A 22,593-nucleotide genomic window follows, 5' to 3' on the forward strand; every position below is an offset into this window, starting at 1 on the left:
AGCCGCACGTACTCACCACCGCCACGCACAGCCGCCCGCACTCACCACCGCCACGCACAGCCGCCCGCACTCACCACCGCCACGCACAGCCGCCCGCACTCACCACCGCCACGCACAGCCGCCCGCACTCACCACAGCCACGCACAGCCGCCCGCACTCACCACCGCCACGCACAGCCGCCCGCACTCACCACCGCCACGCACAGCCGCCCGCACTCACCACAGCCACGCACAGCCGCCCGCACTCAGCACAACCGCCCGCACTCAGCACAGCTGCCCGCACTCAGCACAGCCACGCACAGCCACCCGCACTCACCACCGCCACGCACAGCCGCCCGCACTCAGCACAGCCGCCCGCACTCAGCACAGCCGCCCGCACTCAGCACAGCCGCCCGCACAGCCGCCCGCACTCACCACCGCCACGCACAGCCGCCCGCACTCACCACAGCCACGCACAGCCGCCCGCACTCACCACAGCCACGCACAGCCGCCCGCACTCACCACAGCCACGCACAGCCGCCCGCACTCACCACCGCCACGCACAGCCGCCCCACTCACCACCGCCACGCACAGCCGCCCGCACTCACCACAGCCACGCACAGCCGCCCGCACTCAGCACAACCGCCCGCACTCAGCACAGCTGCCCGCACTCAGCACAGCCACGCACAGCCACCCGCACTCACCACCGCCACGCACAGCCGCCCGCACTCAGCACAGCCGCCCGCACTCAGCACAGTCGCCCGCACTCAGCACAGCCGCCCGCACTCACCACCGCCACGCACAGCCGCCCGCACTCACCACCGCCACGCACAGCCGCCCGCACTCACCACAGCCACGCACAGCCGCCCGCACTCACCACAGCCACGCACAGCCGCCCGCACTCAGCACAGCCGCCCGCACTCAGCACAGCCGCCTGCACTCAGCACAGCCGCCCGCACTCAGCACAGCCGCCCGCACTCACTCAGCACAGCCGCCCGCACTCACTCAGCACAGCCGCGCACAGCCGCCCGCACTCACCACCGCCACGCACAGCCGCCCGCACTCAGCACAGCCGCCCGCACTCAGCACGGCCGCCCGCACTCAGCACGGCCGCCCGCACTCAGCACGGCCGCCCGCACTCAGCACGGCCGCCCGCACTCAGCACGGCCGCCCGCACTCAGCACGGCCGCCCGCACTCAGCACGGCCGCCCGCACTCAGCACGGCCGCCCGCACTCAGCACGGCCGCCCGCACTCAGCACGGCCGCCCGCACTCAGCACGGCCGCCCGCACTCAGCACGGCCGCCCGCACTCAGCACGGCCGCCCGCACTCAGCACGGCCGCCCCCACTCAGCACGGCCGCCCACACTCAGCACGGCCGCCCGCACTCAGCACGGCCGCCCGCACTCAGCACGGCCGCCCGCACTCAGCACGGCCGCCCGCACTCAGCACGGCCGCCCGCACTCAGCACGGCCGCCCGCACTCAGCACGGCCGCCCGCACTCAGCACGGCCGCCCGCACTCAGCACGGCCGCCCGCACTCAGCACGGCCGCCCGCACTCAGCACAGCCGCACTCGGGCAGTAGAGCCGGAGAGAGAAAGATGGGAGCAACATATGGCAGAATGGAAACAGGAACAGGCAGAATGGGTGCAGCACATTACAACAGAATGGGGGCACAGGATGGGAGCAGCACATGACAGAATGGGGGCACAGGATGCGAGCAGCACATGACAGAATGACTGCGCACGATGGGAGCAGCACATGACAGGATGGGGGTGCAGGATGGGAGCACATGACAGGATGGGGCGCAGGATGGGAGCAGCACATGACAGGATGGGGGCACACACATGACAGGATGGGGGTGTAGGATGGAGCAGCATATGACAGGATGGGGGCGCAGGATGGGAGCACATGACAGGATGGGGATGCAGGATGGAGCAGCACATGACAGGATGGGGGCGCAGGATGGGAGCACATGACAGGATGGGGATGCAGGATGGAGCAGCACATGACAGGATGGGGATGCAGGATGGAGCAGCACATGACAGGATGGGGGCGCAGGATGGAGCAGCACATGACAGGATGGGAGAGCAAGATGAGAGCAGCACATATCAGGATGGGGGCCATATACCAATATAAATGTTCGCCACCCGGGCGTAGAACGGGTTCAATAGCTAGTATATATACAGTTAGGTCCATATATATTTGGACAGAGACAACATTTTTCTTATTTTGGTTATAGACATTACCACAATGAATTTTAAACAAAACAATTCAGATGCAGTTGAAGTTCAGACTTTCAGCTTTCATTTAAGGGTATCCACATTAAAATTGGATGAAGGGTTTAGAAGTTTCAGCTTCTTAACATGTGCCACCCTGTTTTTAAAGGGACCAAAAGTAATTGGACAGATTCAATAATTTTAAATAAAATGTTTATTTTTAGTGCTTGGTTGAAAACCCTTTGTTGGCAATGACTGCCTGAAGTCTTGAACTCATGGACATCACCAGACTCTGTGTTTCCTCCTTTTTGATGCTCTGCCAGGCCTTCACTGCAGTGGTTTTCAGTTGCTGTTTGTTTGTGGGCCTTTCTGTCTGAAGTTTAGTCTTTAACAAGTGAAATGCATGCTCAATTGGGTTGAGATCAGGTGACTGACTTGGCCATTCAGGAATATTCCACTTCTTTGCTTTAATAAACTCCTGGGTTTCTTTGGCTTTATGTTTTGGGTCATTGTCCATCTGTAGTATGAAACGACGACCAATCAGTTTGGCTGCATTTGGCTGGATCTGAGCACACAGTATGTCTCTGAATACCTCAGAATTCATTCGGCTGCTTTTGTCCTGTGTCACATCATCAATAAACACTAGTGACCCAGTACCACTGGCAGCCATGCATGCCCAAGCCATCACACTGCCTCCGCCGTGTTTTACAGATGATGTGATATGCTTTGGATCATGAGCTGTACCACGCCTTCGCCATACTTTTCTCTTTCCATCATTCTGGTAGAGGTTGATCTTGGTTTCATCTGTCCAAAAAATGTTCTTCCAGAACTGTGCTGGCTTTTTTAGATGTTTTTTAGCAAAGTCCAGTCTAGCCTTTTTATTCTTGATGCTTATGAGTGGCTTGCACCGTGCAGTGAACCCTCTGTATTTACTTTCATGCAGTCTTCTCTTTATGGTAGATTTGGATATTGATACGCCAACCTCCTGGAGAGTGTTGGTCACTTGGTTGGCTGTTGTGAAGGGGTTTCTCTTCACCATGGAGATTATTCTGCGATCATCCACCACTGTTGTCTTCCGTGGGCGCCCAGGTCTTTTTGCATTGATGAGTTCACCAGTGCTTTCTTTCTTTCTCAGGATGTACCAAACTGTATATTTTGCCACTCCTAATATTGTAGCAATTTCTCGGATGGGTTTTTTCTATTTTCACAGCTTAAGGATGGCTTGTTTCACCTGCATGGAGAGCTCCTTTGACCGCATGTTTACTTCACAGCAAAACCTTCCAAATGCAAGCACCTCACCTCAAATCAACTCCAGGCCTTTTATATGCTTAATTGAGAATGACATAACGAAGGGATTACCCACACCTGTCCATGAAATAGCCTTGGAGTCAATTGTCCAATTACTTTTGGTCCCTTTAAAAACAGGGTGGCACATGTTAAGGAGCTGAAACTCCTAAACCCTTCATCCAATTTTAATGTGGATACCCTCAAATGAAAGCTGAAAGTCTGAACTTCAACTGCATCTGAATTGTTTTGTTTAAAATCCATTGTGGTAATGTCTATAACCAAAATAAGAAAAATGTTGTCTCTGTCCAAATATATATGGACCTAACTGTATATGGGGAGTCACCTAGTAAATAGGATCAAAAGCTCCTCCTGGTGGCCTGGAGTGTGAATGTGTTGCATGTTTGTGGTACCTGGTTGCAGTTATCCTTTCTTGCCTCCAATCTTAGCATCGGTCTCCACGGGAGGAGAGCAATGCCACTGTGATGACCAGGACCCTGGGGCGCCACACTCCCCCCCACCCCGTTAAATCCATTACTCCTGGACTGGGAAAAGAAGAACAACAATACATGTTAATGCCAAGAAGACATACAATTTTTAAAATACTATAAAATAAGTGAACAAATTAATGCAAACTGGTGCTTCCCTTTATGGGAGGTAAGGACACTTGAATGTTGCAAAAATATATTATGGTAGATGGTATGCATACTTTTGGGAATAGGAAACAATATAACAATTAACTAACGATGAAGTGTTATTACTAGTGTTGAGCGATACCGTCCGATACTTGAAAGTATCGGTATCGGAAAGTATCGGCCGATACCGGCAAAGTATCGGATCCAATCCGATACCGATACCCGATACCAATACAAGTCAATGGGACTCATGTATCGGACGGTATCCCTGATGGTTCCCAGGGTCTGAAGGAGAGGAAACTCTCCTTCAGACCCTGGGATCCATATAAATGTGTAAAATAAAGAATTAAAATAAAAAATATTGCTATACTCACCTGTCCGACGCAGCCTGGACCTCAGCGAGGGAACCGGCAGCGTTGTTTGTTTAAAATTCGCGCTTTTACTTGGTTACGTGAAGTCCCGGCTTGTGATTGGTCAGGGCGGCCATGTTGCCGGGACGCGGACCAATCACAGCAAGCCGTGACGAAATTACGTCACGGCTTGCTGTGATAGGTCCGCGCCCCGGCAACATGGCCGCCATTAACCAATCACAAGCCGTGACGTCACGGGAGGCTGGACACGCGCGCTTTTTAAAATACGCGCATGTCCAGCCTCCCGTGACGTCACGGCTTGTGATTGGTTAATGGCGGCCATGTTGCCGGGACGCGGACCAATCACAGCAAGCCGTGACGTAATTTCGTCACGGCTTGCTGTGATTGGTCCGCGTCCCGGCAACATGGCGCCGTGACCAATCATAAGCCGGGACGTCACTGGAGGCTGGACACGCGCGCTTTTTAAAATACGCGCATGTCCAGCCTCCCGGCTTGTGATTGGTTGACCGCGCCGCAACCAATCACAAGCTGGGACGTCACGGGAGGCTGGACACGCGCCCATTTTAAAATGCGCGCGTGTCCAGCCTCCCGTGACGTCACGGCTTGTGATTGGTTGCGTCTCCCATGTGACTGCGACGCAACCAATCACAAAGCCGGGACGTAATTTTAAAATCCTTAAGGACCTGAAATTACGTCACGGCTTGCTGTGATTGGTTGCGTTGCCCATGTGACTGCGACGCAACCAATCACAACGCCGGAACGTAATTTTAAAATCCTGAAGGACCTGAAATTACGTCACGGCTTGCTGTGATTGGTTGCGTCCCGGCCACATGGTCGGCACGCGACCAATCACAAGCCGGGACTTCAGTAAAGGAAAGAAAAGCGCGAATTTTAAACAAAGAACGCTGCCGCTTCCCTCGGTAAGGTGCAGGCTGCGTCGGAGAGGTGAGTATAGCAATATTTTTTATTTTAATTCTTTCTTTTACACATTTTTACATTAATGTTGTTTCGATACCGATACCCGATACCACAAAAATATCGGATCTCGGTATTGGAATTCCGATACAGCAAGTATCGGCCGATACCCGATACTTGCAGTATCGGAATGCTCAACACTAGTTATTACCCGCTACAGGTATACTATCTTAAAGCTTCAAAGTGCAAATCAAGCATTTTATCTTTACTCTTCTTCAAGTGCAAAACTTTCGACTAACCCCCACGGGTTCACTATATCTTCTTCTCAATTTTATTTTTATTTTTTTATTATTTCAATGGGGTCATACACGCGCTCTGCCGGGTGTATGCATTGAGATCTGCGCATCATAAAAATGGCTTTATATTGATTATCTTTGGTGCACAGTCTATACTAAAATGTAGAGCACATCCAGAGAGATCACTAGGTGTACATTACACATGTATATTCTGCGCAGAATGGACTGCGCAGGACGCGCTGTATAAGGCTACGTTCACATTTGCGTTGTGCGCCGCAGCGTCGGCGACGCAACGCACAACGCAGACAAAAACGCAGCAAAACGCATGCAAAACGCTGCGTTTTGCGACGCATGCGTCCTTTTTTTGGTTGATTTTGGACGCAGCAAAAATGCAACTTGCTGCGTCCTCTGTGCCCGGACGCGTGCGCTGCAGTGACGCATGCGTCGCAAAACGCAAGTGCAACGCATGTCCATGCGCCCCCATGTTAAATATAGGGGCGCATGACGCATGCGGCGACGCTGCGGCGCCCGACGCTGCGGCGCAGACCGCAAATGTGAACGTAGACTAAGAGGGCCTTATTTTGTAAAGCTGAGCTCTAAAGGCCTGCAAATGATTTTTTTGGCTAAGTAAGTCTGTCTTCCTGGCTTATCTCCTTGTTTTCAGTATAGAAGGAGCAGCAGGCCTTGTACAGAGCATCCAGCAACATGCTCAGGAAAGTGAAACCATGGCCTCCACAAGCACTTCTACCCCCATGGCCTCTACCAGCGGTGCTTCCAGAATAAAAAGAAAAAGGTGCAGCTAATGCCCTTATTCTTGTGATAATAAAACAAGTATTACATGTTCTGGATGCAAAAAATTCTTATGCAGAGCCCATGTTTATTGTTCTTCACGCAAGAATAAATAAATTTATATTACCATGTAAATAGGTTCAAATTGAAGCATTTATTATCTTTAATTTTTTTTTTTCACAAAATGATTGATTTGCTTGTTTTGGTTTGGTTTTTTTTACCACATATGTGTAGTTTGCTATTTTTCGTTTTGCTTATTACTAAGTTTTTTTTAATAAAAAAAAATAAAGATTTCAATTTAATTTTTCTGTTTTTTTAAAATTTCCAAACATGTTCCCATACAGTCTAGTAAGCAAAAGGTATAAAAATAATTGAACTAGAGTATCTAAAATCAAGATTTAATAAACCGGGTCATAGTGACCCAGGAGCAATACAAGTGTATAGTACATGGGAACAGAACAGCACGGTGCAACAAGTAAACATTCCCTTTAAGGGCTCAAACAGTATTCAAGTCTTTCAATGAGATAGTGCAATTAATATTTAAGTCAATCATTAACTCTAAAACAGCAGCAACGATGCGAGGGATCCCGTCATTAACCCCCAACTTTGGCTTTGCCGGGCTACAAGGCGTGTATCCAGACCTGGAATTCTGCCGTGTCAAACGGGTTTTTCTTCAGGTCTCTGGAAAACAAAGCAGTTCTCACAACAATGTTAGAAGCAGAAGTTAAGAAGGTGCAAACTATTTACAAGCAAAGTTTTGATCATGCTCAGTTCATGATTCGCAGTTCTTTAATCAAGAAGGCAACTTGTGCAAAACATAGGATCCCTTTAAACAGGGAACCCCTTTAAGAAGAAACCCTGGTCGGCTTTGTTGAACTTGTAACGGTAACAGTCATTTTGGGAACTTGTAGCAAAAGAGTTAAATTACCTATGTACAGCCATTTTCAGATTTCCGTTGTTCTATTATAGCAGTTGCCAAGGAACCAGTCGGTATCGAACACTTGCTGCCCTGGAAAGATTTGTATCTGGATCCTCATCTGATGCCAGTTCAACGTCATGGGTTTGCCTCTCGTATAGTCAAGTCATGGGCTGCTATCAAAGTTTGCATGGCTGGAGTACATATGTCAGCTAGTGCAGTTGCCATGGCAGTTGTCTCAGTGGTGGTGATTATGCACACAGTGGGTGGTAGTAGTGCTGGCATGAGGGGTTGTTGGCTGTGTGGCTGAGGTAGTAGCAGTGGTAGTTTCTTTGGCGCTAGCTGGTACTGCTGTGGATACGCATCTCCTAATGATCATGGCGTACCAGCCTTTTACTCTGCAGTGACGAGTGTAGGTCACATGATCCCCTCGGCACAGATCCCGATCAGGATGTCTCTCCCGGAGATGAGATTTCACGTCACGGCTGGTGACATAGACCTCCGCCAGCAGTCCCGGTTCCTTAATGAAACCCCAACCTCTTTTTGGGTGGAAGGCCACTACCACACCCTTTTTCAATGGGTTTTTGTTACATCGATTGGTTTTATGGGCCTGCGCTTTACGTTGGGCCTCGTTCCCTTTTTCCTCCTTCCATTTTAGCACCACACATCTGTTATACTCCTCCCAGGTGAGGGCTTCAATATGGGACTCCTCCGGTTGTTCCTCCCCAGGGGACCCAATTGGTTCTGCTCTCGGATTGTCCCACTGGAAAACCACCCCCTCGGGGCTCACCTCCAGTGGTGTACCTATGGGTGTTGGGAGCGGGCCTGTCAGCATCTGGTCGGTGGTGGTACTAGTCGCTGGAACCGGGCCTTCATCTGGGGCAGTAGCTGTCGCTGATGCACAGTCAGTAACTGGGGGAAGTGTTATGATCTGGTGACCTTGGAGCCGCATGGGACTTTCTCAGGAGTAGGTGGAACCTGTACTGACCGCAAACCCTAAACTGACACCGCAACTAGAAGTAGCCGTGGGGTGTACCTAACACATCCTAGACACCTCGACACAGCCGGAGGACTAAATACCCCTATAGATGGAAATGGGAATTCTATCTTGCCTCAGAGCAGAACCCCAAAGGATAGGCAGCCCCCCACAAATATTGACTGTGAGTATTAGAGGAAAAGACACACGCAGGCAGAAATCAGGATTTAGCAAAAGAGGCCACGCTAGCTAAATAGAAAAGGATAGGACAGAATACTAAGCGGTCAGTATTAAAACCCTAAAAATATCCACAGCAGATAATACAAAAATTCCACCATCTAACTAAAGACATGGAATGTATATCTGCTTCTCCTGAGAATCCAACTTGACTGGAATATCCAAACCCAGTCTAAGCTGGACAAGAAAAAACCATGAATAGCACTGAATTGTAAAGCACACACCATATGTGTTGTAGAAACAAAAACCAGACACTTATCTTTGCTGATTTGACAGCAGGACAGGAGGAACCAGACAGAGATGCAAAACCTCCAAGAACAATGGACAACTGGCAAGGACTAATGAATCCTGCACACCTAAATATCCCAGTCAGAGCTGCAATCAGCAGGAACACCTGCCCAGGATTGCAACCCAGGGACAACTGCATTACTATCAACAACCACCGGAGGGAACCCAAGAGCAGAATTCACAACAGGGAAGATAGGTCGCTTGAGCGGGATCGGTCACCGGGGCAGGGTCGCTTTCTGCACCTGTGTCTGATGTGGTTCCACCGATGCCGGTCTGCTCCGCTGATGAGGCTGCTGGAGTCGGCTGCTGCACGGACTGCGACTCTTCCAGAGCCATCTTCCTGCACAGGACTGACTTCCATTTCTTCACCGCTGTCAGCTCGGTATCCAGGAGCTGGTGGCTCAACGCCTCCACCTGCTGTTCCAGGAAGCCCGGATCCTCCAGCAGCGGTGAGTTTGGGTCCTCCGGTGGCTTGGGATGGTCCCCGGTCACTTTGCCGTCTTTTGGGTACCGGCTGGTCGTCATCCCTTCTGGATCTGCGGCCACACACGCACGCTGCTCCTCCATCTCTTGGGGGCGGGGCGGGGCTCCTTCTTCCCGCCATTGCAAATCAGGAAGTGGACATCGTGTAATAGCATTCGTAGGGGGCATTCATCACTGTTCGCACCACTTTGGTGGTCTCCCATTATGGCACGCCCTTCTTCTCCGGCGCTCCTCGTGGCGCTGTAATGGCGGCGGTTTTGGTGGCAATTCACAGTCTCACAATAAAACACGGTTCAGATACAGTTCTGGCACAGTCTTTTAGGCGCACATGACCCGACTTGCTGGGTCAGTCCATCCTGTTCGTGACGCCAAGATGAGTCGCCCGCCAGGGCCGTGGGGTACTCGGTACCGGGTCCTGCGGTTCACAGGGGAATGTCTTGGTGGCTGTGACCCGGTCCGTGGCCCTGGGCGCCCATGTAAAAGGGAAAGGTCTTTAAAAGGATAAAGTTTATATTCGTGACGCCACCTGTGGTATTTGGCCAGGGTGACCGACTCTGCTTTAAGGGGTCCGCTGGGGTGATGTTATGGCAGCTAGATGGTATACCTTCCCACAGGTGAAGTATATCCCCAGGGCTCCTGGTGTGTAGATGGTGGTATGGTGAGAGGTGCAGAGAAGAACGAGGACACAGGATTGCAGTCTCTTTACCTTGTTTACTGTTGGTTTCAGCAGCCACAATCCAGGGCACCAGACCACAGGGCAGGTAGGGTCCAGCCGGTTTGGAGGCAAGTCCAGAGTCCCCTTATCCAGGTGGAGAATAAAAGCCTTCCTTTGTGCTGTAGTGGTGTAGTCCCTTACTGCTAAGCTTCACATAAGGTCCTCACAGATGTTATCTCTCTCTGTCCCTGGATAGGATAGGACAAATCCCATATGACTGGTGACTTGAGCCTGTTTATAGGATCTCTTAGATGATCTGGCTCTGCGGGGTGTCACCGTGCCTCCTGGGTGTGGGTGCGGACAGGTAACGTGCAATTAGCTGTCCTGCCGGTCTCTGATGTAAGGTGTGGAGGTCCTCACAAACGCGGTGTTCCGGCTACCAATGTTTCTGCGCCTCATAAAGAGGCAGCCTGCTCGGGGCTGGTCCCCTTCTGGTATCCCCTCCTGTGCTTCCTCTCCTGCACGCTCGCTGCAATCAATTCTGCTTTCAAAATGTCTCTTTCTGGGAGCTGCAGTTCTGGGGGCATGCACAGCTCCGTTGACCCTCTGTCCTCCTCAGACGGATGTCTGAAACTAACTAACTTTCCCTACAGACTACCAGTTATATATTTATGGGTTATTCACCTAGTAAATAGAATCAAAAACTCCTTCTGATGGCCTGGAGTGTGAATGTGTTGCATGTTTGAGGTACCTGGTTGCAGTTATCCTTTCTTGCCTCCGAACTTAGCATCGGTCTCCCAGGGAGGAGAGCAATTCCACTGTGATGACCAGTACCCTGGGATGCCACATAACCAAAGAGGTTGGCACCATAAATAGTCGACTAGGCGCCCAATGCTCAACATCAACAATCCCAGGACAGCGTTAATGTCATCTGTGCTAGTCAATAAATATGTACAAGGTATTAATATATACCACACTACTGGGGTCTCACATAAAAATATTCGTGGATGCACAGAAGTTTCAAAGGAGCTCTGTAATGACAGATACAGGGGTCATCAGCTTACTCCAGGCTGTCACAACAACCCAGCGGTGACCTGTGATCACAACACAAGCGCCGATGGGTTGAGAAAATGAAGCGCACACATGTTAGCTCGTGTTAAATGCCACTATCAGAGATTGACAGCGGCATTTAACAGGTTAACAATCATGGGCGGAGCAATGCTCCTCTCGTGATTGTTAGCGGCAAATACACATCACCTGCCTGGTATGAGGCGGGCTCGCTGCATGAGCCCGCCCCATAGACCTGCTTCCGACTTGCGCTGTACATGTACGACAGGCGTAGTGAAGTTGTTAAATTTGAGAAGGACAGAGTCATGGAAAACTTAATCTTTGCCCCAGGTGCAGGGTGCAGTTCAGAGGGGCAGAGGTGCAGTTCTGCTCCCTTCAAGGTCTCTTCTAGGCGAAGAAGAGGGCATCAAATATTGTGACTTAGGCCGGGGGCACACTTGCGAGTGCAATGCGAGAAACTCGCACAAGTCTCTCGCATCAATACCTGGCACTGCCGCTGGCACTCTGGACCGGAGCATGCAGCTGTATGTATTTCTATGTAGCCACATGCTCCCGTCCCAAGTGCCGGCGGCAGTGCAGGGTATTGATGCGAGAGACTTGTTCGAGTTTATCACATTGCACTCGCAAGTGTGACCCCAGCCTTATACACAGCCTTAATTTCCTATCCAGTTGCATCACATGTGATGAATCAGTTTAATCTATATCGTTCATGACCAGTTAGCAAGTTTTCTTTTTTTTCTTCACTCTTTCCATTTTTGTTTAGAAAATCTACACCGAATTTCTAAAAAAGGGGCAAGGACAGGGCTGATGCCATAGAATGAGCTTAGATGAAGCAGGTTTGTGCAGGGACATACGTATTCTAGGTGTCGGGACTGACATTAATCATACAGCTGTAAGCGGTTGCTTGCCTTTGTGTGAGTCATGTGGAGACTCATCTGCGATGAAACCACTTGGCATTTGCAAACAATGAAGCAACAAAGGAACGTATTGAAGAATGATTTTCAGCATAAACCGCAGAGATTCCGCTCTTTGCCCTATATCTGGAAATATTGAAAATCTGCATTTAAATGAAAACACTCAGGTTAGTATAGATGTCAGAAAGTATCCATGGAAACATTTTTTCGGTGCCTTCATAACAATGTTTGATACAAGAAAGTGCAGGTTTGGTCATATAAAACAGTGCGTACTGTCGAGTTCAGAAATGTGATTGTACTTGTGGTAATGTCGTAAACTTCTTCCTGATGGAGAAAGGTCCAAAGTGGCACAGTAGAACAGACCCCCCACACAAGGCTCAAAACTTCTTGGAATTAGAAAGCGTGGTTGGTGACTACTGTATTCAGAACTGGTGGTTCATCCTCCATTGTTACTCCCAAAGTGCAGCATTTATAGAGGACCTCTCTGCTATTTTGACAAAACAATGGAAATGAAACAACATTGTGGATCATCTTTTCTTTGAATGTTACTGTGATGTTTCGTTCCTCAGCAATTAAGAAAAAACAACAACAATATTTATAGCCGTGTGCACATCTATATGGAAATATTAATACTCATAACCGTGTGGTACTTGGATGTAGTTGTTTATTTCTGATCCTTCCTGCTTTTCATCAATGCTGTGATTCTTCTATGGTCCACAGTCTGATGATGACTGATAGCATTATTAAGGACATAGTGGGAGTTATAGGTTCATGAGATACACATGTATATGGATCTGTCCTGACATTGCAATTGATGTACAAAGTACTGATGGTGGTTCAGATGAAGTATTCATATATTGACGTGTGTGTGTGTGTGTGTGTGTGTGTGTGTGTGTGTGTGTGTGTGTGTGTGTGTGTGTGTGTGTGTGTGTGTGTGTGTGTGTGTGCGCATCTCTGCGTATACAGTATGTCTGTGAATCTGGAATTATATACATTTTTGTAAGATATGTGTATGTAATAGTGCATTGTGGTGTGTAAAAACATTCATATGTTTGGGCACATTTATAAAATCTAGCAGGCTCCTTCACATACGTTAGTGAATTCCATTTGTCTTTCCACGTTTTGGAACAGACAAGTGAAAGTAATCCCTTTGCAAACCCTGATATACCTATGTCACCTTAGGGCTCTTTTCCACTTGCGAGATAAACGTCCGTGTCTCGCATGTGAAAACCAAGCTCTGGCACTGGCACTCCAGAGCGGAGAGTGCGGCTGCATAGCAACACATGGAGCCGCACGCTCCGCTCCCAAGTGCCGGCGCCAGAGCTTGGTTTTCACATGCGAGACACGGACGTTTATCTCGCAAGTGGAAAAGAGCCCTTAGTGATGTGCTTGTATGGCACAGGTTCAGGAGCTGAGCCAGCTCCATATCGGGCAGATATCAGATGTGATACATAGCTGGCATCTTCCTGTAACAGCAGTGGTCAGAGCTCGCTTTGATTGCGGCTGTTTTAAGTATTTTTAATGCCCTTGTTAATCATTGACAGCGGCATTTAGAAAACACGATGGCCTTGGCATGCACTCACCAGCTCCCATCAGCCTCCTGTGATGCAGATGCAGGTTGTTGATGGGTTGCTATTTGGTCGTTCTATGAAACCCAGCCTGAGGTTGGGCTCCTTGGAAGATGTCACAAGTGCTGGGACGTTATTACAGCACGCACACCTTGTAGTTGGTGGCGACTGTAACGTCTCCTTGCATCAACCCTGTGACTGGAAGTGAGTGGCAGCAGGGAGATTAAAACTTCATTTTCTCCCTGTAGCCAATGCTTTTCTGGAAAGCCAGCTAACCAGACTTTAAACACTAGTTACCTGCAGATCAATCCTATATCTGCAGAGAAATAGTGTTTCTTGAGGTGACAAGTTACCTTTAAAGAGGTGTCCAGTACAGTTGTAGAATTTCACTGTGACTCCTAAGGCTACTTTCACACTAGCGTCGGGCCGAGGTTCCCGACGCTAGCGTTGTCTCCGCCGCACAACGGGGGCAGCAGATGCATTTTTCCAGCGCATCCGCTGCCCCATTGTGAGGTGCGGGGAAGTGCGGGGAGGTGGGGGCGGAAAGGTCAGAGAGGTCCGGCGCCTGCGCACTGCAGTACTTTGCTCTGCCCTGAACAGGGCAGACAAAGTACGCCTGCGCCGGAGCCGCGGCGTAAAGACCCGAAGAGGACGTCATGGAATGAAGATGGGAGGCGCCGGAGCTGACCGGAGACACCCATTTGACCAGACCGCACCGGGACCGCCCCTGGGTGAGTATAATCTAATGTCTTTTTCTCCTCTTTCAGGTAACATCGGGGGCTTATCTAAAGCATTACAGAATGCTGTAGATAAGCCCCTGATGCCGGTGAGCTTACCTCACCAGCCATTTTGGGGGTGACAGGTTCCCTTTAACTAATTAAATGCCACTGTCAATCTCTTGACAGCGGCATTTTACTCATGCTTACTGGAAGCCCGTTACTAAACCTGCCTATCGGTGACCCCGTCACATGATTGCGGGTCACCGATGGGTCGGCATGACAACCAGAGGTCTCCAGCAGACCTCTATGGTTGTCATGGCTAGATTGCTATGAGCGCTGCCCGGTGGTCGGTACTCATAGCAAGTGAGCATTTCTGCTACACACAGGCGATTTGATAGTCGCCTGTATGTAGCAGAGCCGATCAAAGTACTGCAGCTTCTAGTCAGCTAGGGAGACTATTGAAGCATGCAAAAAGTAAAAAAAAAAATGAAAAAAATATTTTTAAAAAATTAATAAAATGAAAGTTCAAATCACCCCTCTTTTGCCCCATTCAAAATAAAACAATCAAAAAATCAAATATACACATATTTGGTATCGCCGTGTTAAGAATCGCCCGATCTATCAATATAAAAAAAGAATTAACCCAATCATTAACCCCTTTCTGTCATTAGACGTACTATTCCGTCCATGTGGGGTGGGCCCTACTTCCCAAGGACGGAATAGTACGTCATACGCGATCGGCCGCGCTCACGGGGGGAGCGCGGCCGATCGCGGCCGGGTGTCAGCTGCATATCGCAGCTGACATCCGGCACTATGTGCCAGGAGCGGTCACGGACCGCCCCCGGCACATTAACCCCCGGCACACCGCGATCAAACATGATCGCGATGTGCCGGCGGTGCAGGGAAGCATCGCGCAGGGAGGGGGCTCCCTGCGGGCTTCCCTGAGCCCCCCGCAGCAACGCGATGTGATCGCGTTGCTGCGAGGGTCTTACCTCCCTCCCTGCCTGCTCCAGACCCGGATCCAAGATGGCCGCGGATCCGGGTCCTGCAGGGAGGGAGGTGGCTTCACAGAAGCCTGCTCAGAGCAGGCACTGTGAAGCAGCCTGCACTTCTCGCAGATCGGTGATCTGTCAGAGTGCTATGCAAACTGACAGATCACCGATCTGTATTGTCCCCCCCTGGGGCAAAGTAAAAAAGTTAAAAAAAAATTTTCCAAATGTGTAAAAAAAAAAAAAAAAAAATATTCCAAAATAATGAAAAAAAATAAAAAATATTATTCCCATAAATACATTTCTTTATCTAAATAAAATAAAAAAAACAATAAAAGTACACATATTTAGTATCGCCGCGTCCATAACGACCCGACCTATAAAACTGGCCCACTAGTTAACCCCTTCAGTAAAAACCGTAAGAAAAAAAAAAAAAAAAACGATGCAAAAAACAACGCTTTATTATCATACCGCCGAACAAAAAGTGGAATAACACGCGATCAAAAAGACGGATATAAATAACCATGTTACCGCTGAAAACGTCATCTTGTCCCGCAAAAAACGAGCCGCCATACAGCATCATCAGCAAAAAAATAAAAAAGTTATAGTCCTGAGAATAAAGCGATACCAAAATAATTATTTTTTCTATAAAATAGTTTTTATCGTATAAAAGCGCCAAAACATTAAAAAAATGATATAAATGAGATATCGCTGTAATCGTACTGACCCGACGAATAAAACTGCTTTATCAATTTTACCAAACGCGGAACGGTATAAACGCCTCCCCAAAAAGAAATTCATGAATAGCTGGTTTTTGATCACTCTGCCTCACAAAAATCGGAATAAAAAGCGATCAAAAAATGTCACGTGTCCGAAAATGTTACCAATAAAAACGTCAACGCATCCCGCAAAAAACAAGATCTCACATGACTCTGTGGACTCAAATATGGAAAAATTACAGCTCTCAAAATGTGGTAACGCAAAAAATATTTTTTGCAATGAAAAGCGTCTTTCAGTGTGTGACGGCTGCCAATCATAAACATCCGCTAAAAAACCCGCTATAAAAGTAAATCAAACCCCCCTTCATCACCCCCTTAGTTAGGGAAAAATAAAAAAATTAAAAAATGTATTTATTTCCATTTTCCCATTAGGGTTAGGGTTAGGGCTAGAGTTAGGACTAGAGTTAGGGCTAGGGTTATTGCTAGGGTTAGGGCTAGGGTTGGGGCTACAGTTAGGGTTGGGGCTAAAGATAGGGTTAGGGTTTGGATTACATTTACGGTTGGGAATAGGGTTGGGTGTGTCTGGGTTAGAGGAGTGGTTAGGGTTAATGTTGGGATTAGGGTAAGGGGTGTGTTTGGATTAGGGTTTCAGTTATAATTGGGGGGTTTCCACTGTTCGGGCACATCAGGGGCTTTCCAAACGGGATATGGCATCCGATCTGAATTCCAGCCAATTCTGCGTTGAAAAAGGAAAACAGTGCTCCTTCCCTTCCGAGCTCTCCCGTGTGCCCAAACAGGGGTTTACCCCAACATATGGGGTATCAGCGTACTCAGGACAAATTGGACATCATCTTTTGGGGTCCAATTTCTCCTGCTACCGTTGGGAAAATACAAAACTGGGGGCCAAAAAATAAGTTTTGTGGGAAAAAAAGGATTTTTTATTTTCACGGCTCTGCGTTGTAAACTGTAGTGAAACACTTGGGGGTTCAAAGTTCTCACAACACATCTAGATAAGTTCCTTGGGGGGTCTAATTTCCGATATGGGGTCACTTGTGGGGGGTTTGTACTGTTTGCGTACATCAGGGGCTCTGCAAATGCAACGTGACGCCTGCAGACCAATCCATTTAAGTCTGCATTCCAAATGGCGCTCCTTCCCTTCCGAGCTCTGTCATGCGCCCAAACAGTGGTTCCCCCCCACATATGGGGTATCAGCATACTCAGGACAAATTAGACAACAACTTTTTGGGTCCAATTTATCCTGATACCCTTGTGAAAATACAAAACTGGGGGCTAAAAAAATCATTTTTGTGAAAAAAAAAAAGAATTTTTATTTTCACGGCTCTGCGTTATAAACTGTAGTGAAACACTTGGGGGTTCAAAGTTCTCACAACACATCTAGATAAGTTCCTTGGGGGGGTCTAGTTTCCAATATGGGGTCACGTGTGGGGGGTTTGTACTGTTTGGGTACATCAGGGGCTCTGCAAATGCAACGTGACGCCTGCAGACCAATCCATTTAAGTCTGCATTCCAAATGGCGCTCCTTCCCTTCCGAGCTCTGTCATGCGCCCAAACAGTGGTTCTTCCCCACATATCGGGTATCAGCATACTCAGGACAAATTGGACAACAAATTTTGGGGTCCAATTTATCCTGTTACCCTTGTGAAAATACAAAACTGGGGGCTAAAAAATCATTTTTGTGAAAAAAAAAAAAGAATTTATTTTCACGGCTCTGCGTTATAAACTGTAGTGAAACACTTGGGGGTTCAAAGTTCTCACAACACATCTAGATAAGTTCCTTGGGGGGTCTAGTTTCCAATATGGGGTCACTTGTGGGGGGTTTGTACTGTTTGGGTACATCAGGGGCTCTGCAAATGCAACGTGACGCCTGCAGACCAATCCATTTAAGTCTGCATTCCAAATGGCGCTCCTTCTCTTCCGAGCTCTGTCATGCGCCCAAACAGTGGTTCCCCCCCCACATATCGGGTATCAGCATACTCAGGACAAATTGGACAACAAATTTTGGGGTCCAATTCATCCTGTTACCCTTGTGAAAATACAAAACTGGGGGCTAAAAAATCATTTTTGTGAAAAAAAAAAAAAGAATTTATTTTCACGGCTCTGCGTTATAAACTGTAGTGAAACACTTGGGGGTTCAAAGTTCTCACAACACATCTAGATAAGTTCCTTGGGGGGTCTAGTTTCCAATATGGGGTCACTTGTGGGGGGTTTGTACTGTTTGGGTACATCAGGGGCTCTGCAAATGCAACGTGACGCCTGCAGACCAATCCATTTAAGTCTGCATTCCAAATGGCGCTCCTTCCCTTCCGAGCTCTGTCATGCGCCCAAACAGTGGTTCCCCCCCACATATCGGGTATCAGCATACTCAGGACAAATTGGACAACAAATTTTGGGGTCCAATTTATCCTGCTACCCTTGTGAAAATACAAAACTGGGGGCTAAAAAATCATTTTTGTGAAAAAGAAAAAGAATTTATTTTCACGGCTCTGCGTTATAAACTGTAGTGAAACACTTGGGGGTTCAAAGCTCTCAAAACACATCTAGATAAGTTCCTTAGGGGGTCTACTTTCCAAAATGGTGTCACTTGTGGGGGTTTTTAATGTTTAGGCACATCAGGGGCTCTGCAAACGCAACATGGCATCCCATCTTAATTCCAGTCAATTTTGCATTGAAAAGTAAAATAGCGCTCCTTCCCTTCCGAGCTCTGCTATGCGCCCAAACAGTGGTTTACCCCCACATATGGGGTATCGTCGTACTCAGGACAAATTGCACAACAACTTTTGTGCTCTAATTTCTTCTCTTACCCTTGGGGAAATAAAAAAATGGGGGCGAAAAGATCATTTTTGTGAAAAAATATGATTTTTTATTTTTACGGCTCTGCATTATAAACTTCTGTGAAGCACTTGTTGGGTCAAAGTGCTCACCACACATCTAGATAAGTTCCTTAGGGGGTCTACTTTCCAAAATGGTGTCACTTGTGGGGGGTTTCAATGTTTAGGCACATCAGGGGCTCTCCAAATGCAACATGGCGTCCCATCTCAATTCCTGTCAATTTTGCATTGAAAAGTCAAATGGCGCTCCTTCCCTTCCGAGCTCTGCCCTGCGCCCAAACAATGGTTTACACCCACATATGGGGTATCAGCGTACTCAGGACAAATTGCACAACAATTTTTGGGGTCCAATTTCTTCTCTTACCCTTGGGAAAATAAAAAATTGGGGGCGAAAAGATCATTTTTGTGAAAAAATATGATTTTTTATTTTTACCGCTCTGCATTATAAACTTCTGTGAAGCACTTGTTGGGTCAAAGTGCTCACCACACATCTAGATAAGTTCCTTAGGGGGTCTACTTTCCAAAATGGTGTCACTTGTGGGGGGTTTCAATGTTTAGGCACATCAGGGGCTCTCCAAATGCAACATGGCGTCCCATCTCAATTCCAGTCAATTTTGCATTGAAAAGTCAAATGGCGCTCCTTTCCTTCCGAGCTCTGCCATGCGCCCAAACAGTGGATTACCCCCACATATGGGGTATCAGCATACTCAGGAGAAAATAGACCACAACATTTGTTGTACAATTTGTCCTGTTACCCTTGGTAAAATAAAACAAATTGGATCTGAAATACATTTTGTGTGAAAAAAAGTTAAATGTTCATTTTTATTTAAACATTCCAAAAATTCCTGTGAAACACCTGAAGGGTTAATAAACTTCTTGAAAGTGGTTTTGAGTACCTTGAGGGGTGCAGTTTTTAGAATGGTGTCACACTTGGGTATTTTCTATCATATAGACCCCTCAAAATGACTTCAAATGAGATGTGGTCCCTAAAAAAAAATGGTGTTGTAAAAATGAGAAATTGCTGGTCAACTTTTAACCCTTATAACTCCGTCACAAAAAAAAATTTTGGTTCCAAAATTGTGCTGATGTAAAGTAGACATGTGGTAAATGTTACTTATTAAGTATTTTGCGTGACATATGTCTGTGATTTAAGGGCATAAAAATTAAAAGTTGGAAAATTGCAAAATTTTCAAAATTTTCGCCAAATATTCGTTTTTTTCACAAATAAACGCAACTTACATCGAAGAAATTTTACCACTATCATGAAGTACGATATGTCACGAGAAAACAATGTCAGAATCGCCAAGATCCGTTGAAGCGTTCCAGAGTTATAACCTCATAAAGGGACAGTGGTCAGAATTGTAAAAATTGGCCCGGTCATTAACGTGCAAACCACCCTTGGGGGTGAAGGGGTTAAATGGCGTAATGAGAAAAAAGTCAAAATGCCAGAATTACGTTTTTTTTGGTTGCCACAACATTGCATTAAAAAGCAATAACAGGCGATCAAAATATAGTTATCTGCACCAAAATGATATCATTAAAACCGTCAGCTCGGTACGCAAAAAATAAGCCCTCACTCAACCCCAGATCACAAAAAATTGAGACGCTACAGGTATTGGAAAATGGCGCAATTTTTTTTTAACAAACTTAATTTTTTCTAGACATGTTTGGTGTCTATGAACTCGTAATGACCTGAAGAATCATAATGGCAGGTCAGTTTTAGCATTTAGTGAACATGGTAAAAAAAAAACAACAACTGTGGGATTGCACTTTTTTTGCAATTTCACCGCACTTGGATTTTTGTTCCCGTTTTCCAGTACACGATATGTTAAAACCAGTGGTGTCTTTCAAAAGTACAACTCGTCCTGCAAAAAACAAGCCCTCACATGGCCATATTGACGGAAAAATTAAAAAAAGTAATGGCTTTGGGAAGAAGGGGAGCAAAAGACTAAAATGCAAAAGCAAAAATACCTCTGGTAATTAAGGGGTTAATAATGAAAACATTAATTTGCTGTCAAGTTCCATTTAAGATCGCTGCTTACACTTAGTCAATAGGAATCTGCATTGTTTGGTAGATATAGACCTGTTCTGGCAATGTGATAGTATGTACTTGGGGTGTTACTAGATGACTTAAGCAGAATAAGATAGAGTATTATATTGTATGACAGAACGTAGAAATCCTGAATATTGTGAGAAGTTATACAGAAAGTTTAATCTTTCATATTATGTTTATATACACAAAGACTTAGTTTTTCTGAAACGGTAACGCACCCTCTTTACCATTACACATTCCAGTCCCCATGATTCTCTGAATTTTCATAGGAAACTTTTCATAGTAAATAGAAACCCAAAGTAAAGGAGATTCAACAACTGCCAGTACGACATATTCACATATCGATGTTTGTTCATTTCAAACCTACCTGGAGAAATGTAAAAGGTTTTGAAAAGCTTCTTGTCAGTGGTGATGTCTCTGACTTCCTTCGTGATATTTATTAAGCGTCCAACAACAGGTGGAATTCGGCGGAAATCCAGGATCCTTTAATGTAAAAGATCAGCTATATAACAGGTATCCAGGCCAATATAGAAAAAAACAACTATTTCTTGTGTTATAGTCACAGTAAATACATGGATAAGAATGTATACGGATTTGTTTTTTTTGGTTCCTACCTATATTGAATGGCCTATAAATTCCTATGACAAAAATTCTCAAGAACAATCATGTTCATACATAGAAATTATGGGACCCCATAGCAGATGTCCTAATGGGCTGCTCTTCACCCCTGCCGCCCCAAAAATAAATTCTGCGTGGTCACAGAAGAACATGTCTCAAAACTTTGCAGCCCTTCCAAAAGTAATTTTGCTCCTATTGAAGCCCCTTAATGTTCCCACACACTACAATACCCATTTCAAGGCATCCTGCCTGTGGTCTGAAGCTCTGCACATGTCAGCACAGCAGGCGCGTTGTAGTGACGGCATTGTGCCCTTGGTGCCGACACTTCAGATGCACAGGGAGTGTGATGGAGAAGGGAGATGACGGCCCCAGGAAGCAGATAAAGTTGAAAGTATGAAGGCCGGTGGGGGAGGCAGTGCGGGGCGCTGGCACAGGATCCCCCGACCCCGACCCTTATGTCCCATAGCGGCTACTTGGTCTGCCGCTAATAGCGGTACTCCACTGGCAACTATGTTACATAGTTAAACAGAACCTATCACCAAAATGGGGCTGCCATTTTTATTCAATAAAAAGGGGGCAGCCCTAGATTTGTGGTTTTATTAAATATAAGTTAGTGTCAAAAGTGCTCCAAATCCCCACTGCCACCATCCAAAAGAACCCTATTTTCTACCAAAGTAAAACCCGAATTTCCAACTTTTGGGACCCCGGTATGAAGCGTTGCATCCCGCCACCCTCCATGTCTGCTTTTGCTGTGAGCGAGATCTCGCTCTTTGCATTAATCCAGCGTCGCCGAGTACTAAGCTGCTTCTGCTGTAATTAAGTCACTTTACATCATAGTATTATATCCTATTTATCTGGTCTGATGTTTACCTGTCCAAATGGAATGCTGCTATTTCCGCATTGTGCCTCTCAAAATCTGAGAAGTAAAAGAAATCTGGGGGAGTCTCTTGATCACGATCCTGTCTGCAAAATTAAAGTTAAAAAAATATTAAATTAAATATGTAGTGCTTGTAAAACCGTACTGAAGGCAGAAATAGCTGCTATGCAAACTTTTAG

At 47.0% G+C, this 22,593-nt stretch overlaps 1 protein-coding gene across 1 annotated transcript in view; it reads right to left on the bottom strand.

Annotated features, from left to right (window-relative positions):
- Positions 1-22,593, bottom strand: part of LOC143788582 (extracellular serine/threonine protein kinase FAM20C-like) — a 112,980-nt gene that overhangs the window by 34,429 nt on the left and 55,958 nt on the right. The window contains exons 4-5 of the mRNA XM_077278364.1: positions 22,408-22,500; positions 21,287-21,402 (exon numbers count right to left, since the gene is read on the bottom strand). Of these exons, the coding sequence (XP_077134479.1) occupies positions 21,287-21,402; positions 22,408-22,500 (209 nt within the window). The remainder of the gene's footprint in view (positions 1-21,286; positions 21,403-22,407; positions 22,501-22,593) is intronic.

The sequence above is a fragment of the Ranitomeya variabilis genome, chromosome 8 (assembly GCF_051348905.1).
Source record: "Ranitomeya variabilis isolate aRanVar5 chromosome 8, aRanVar5.hap1, whole genome shotgun sequence".
Classification (NCBI taxonomy): Eukaryota; Metazoa; Chordata; class Amphibia; order Anura; family Dendrobatidae; genus Ranitomeya; species Ranitomeya variabilis.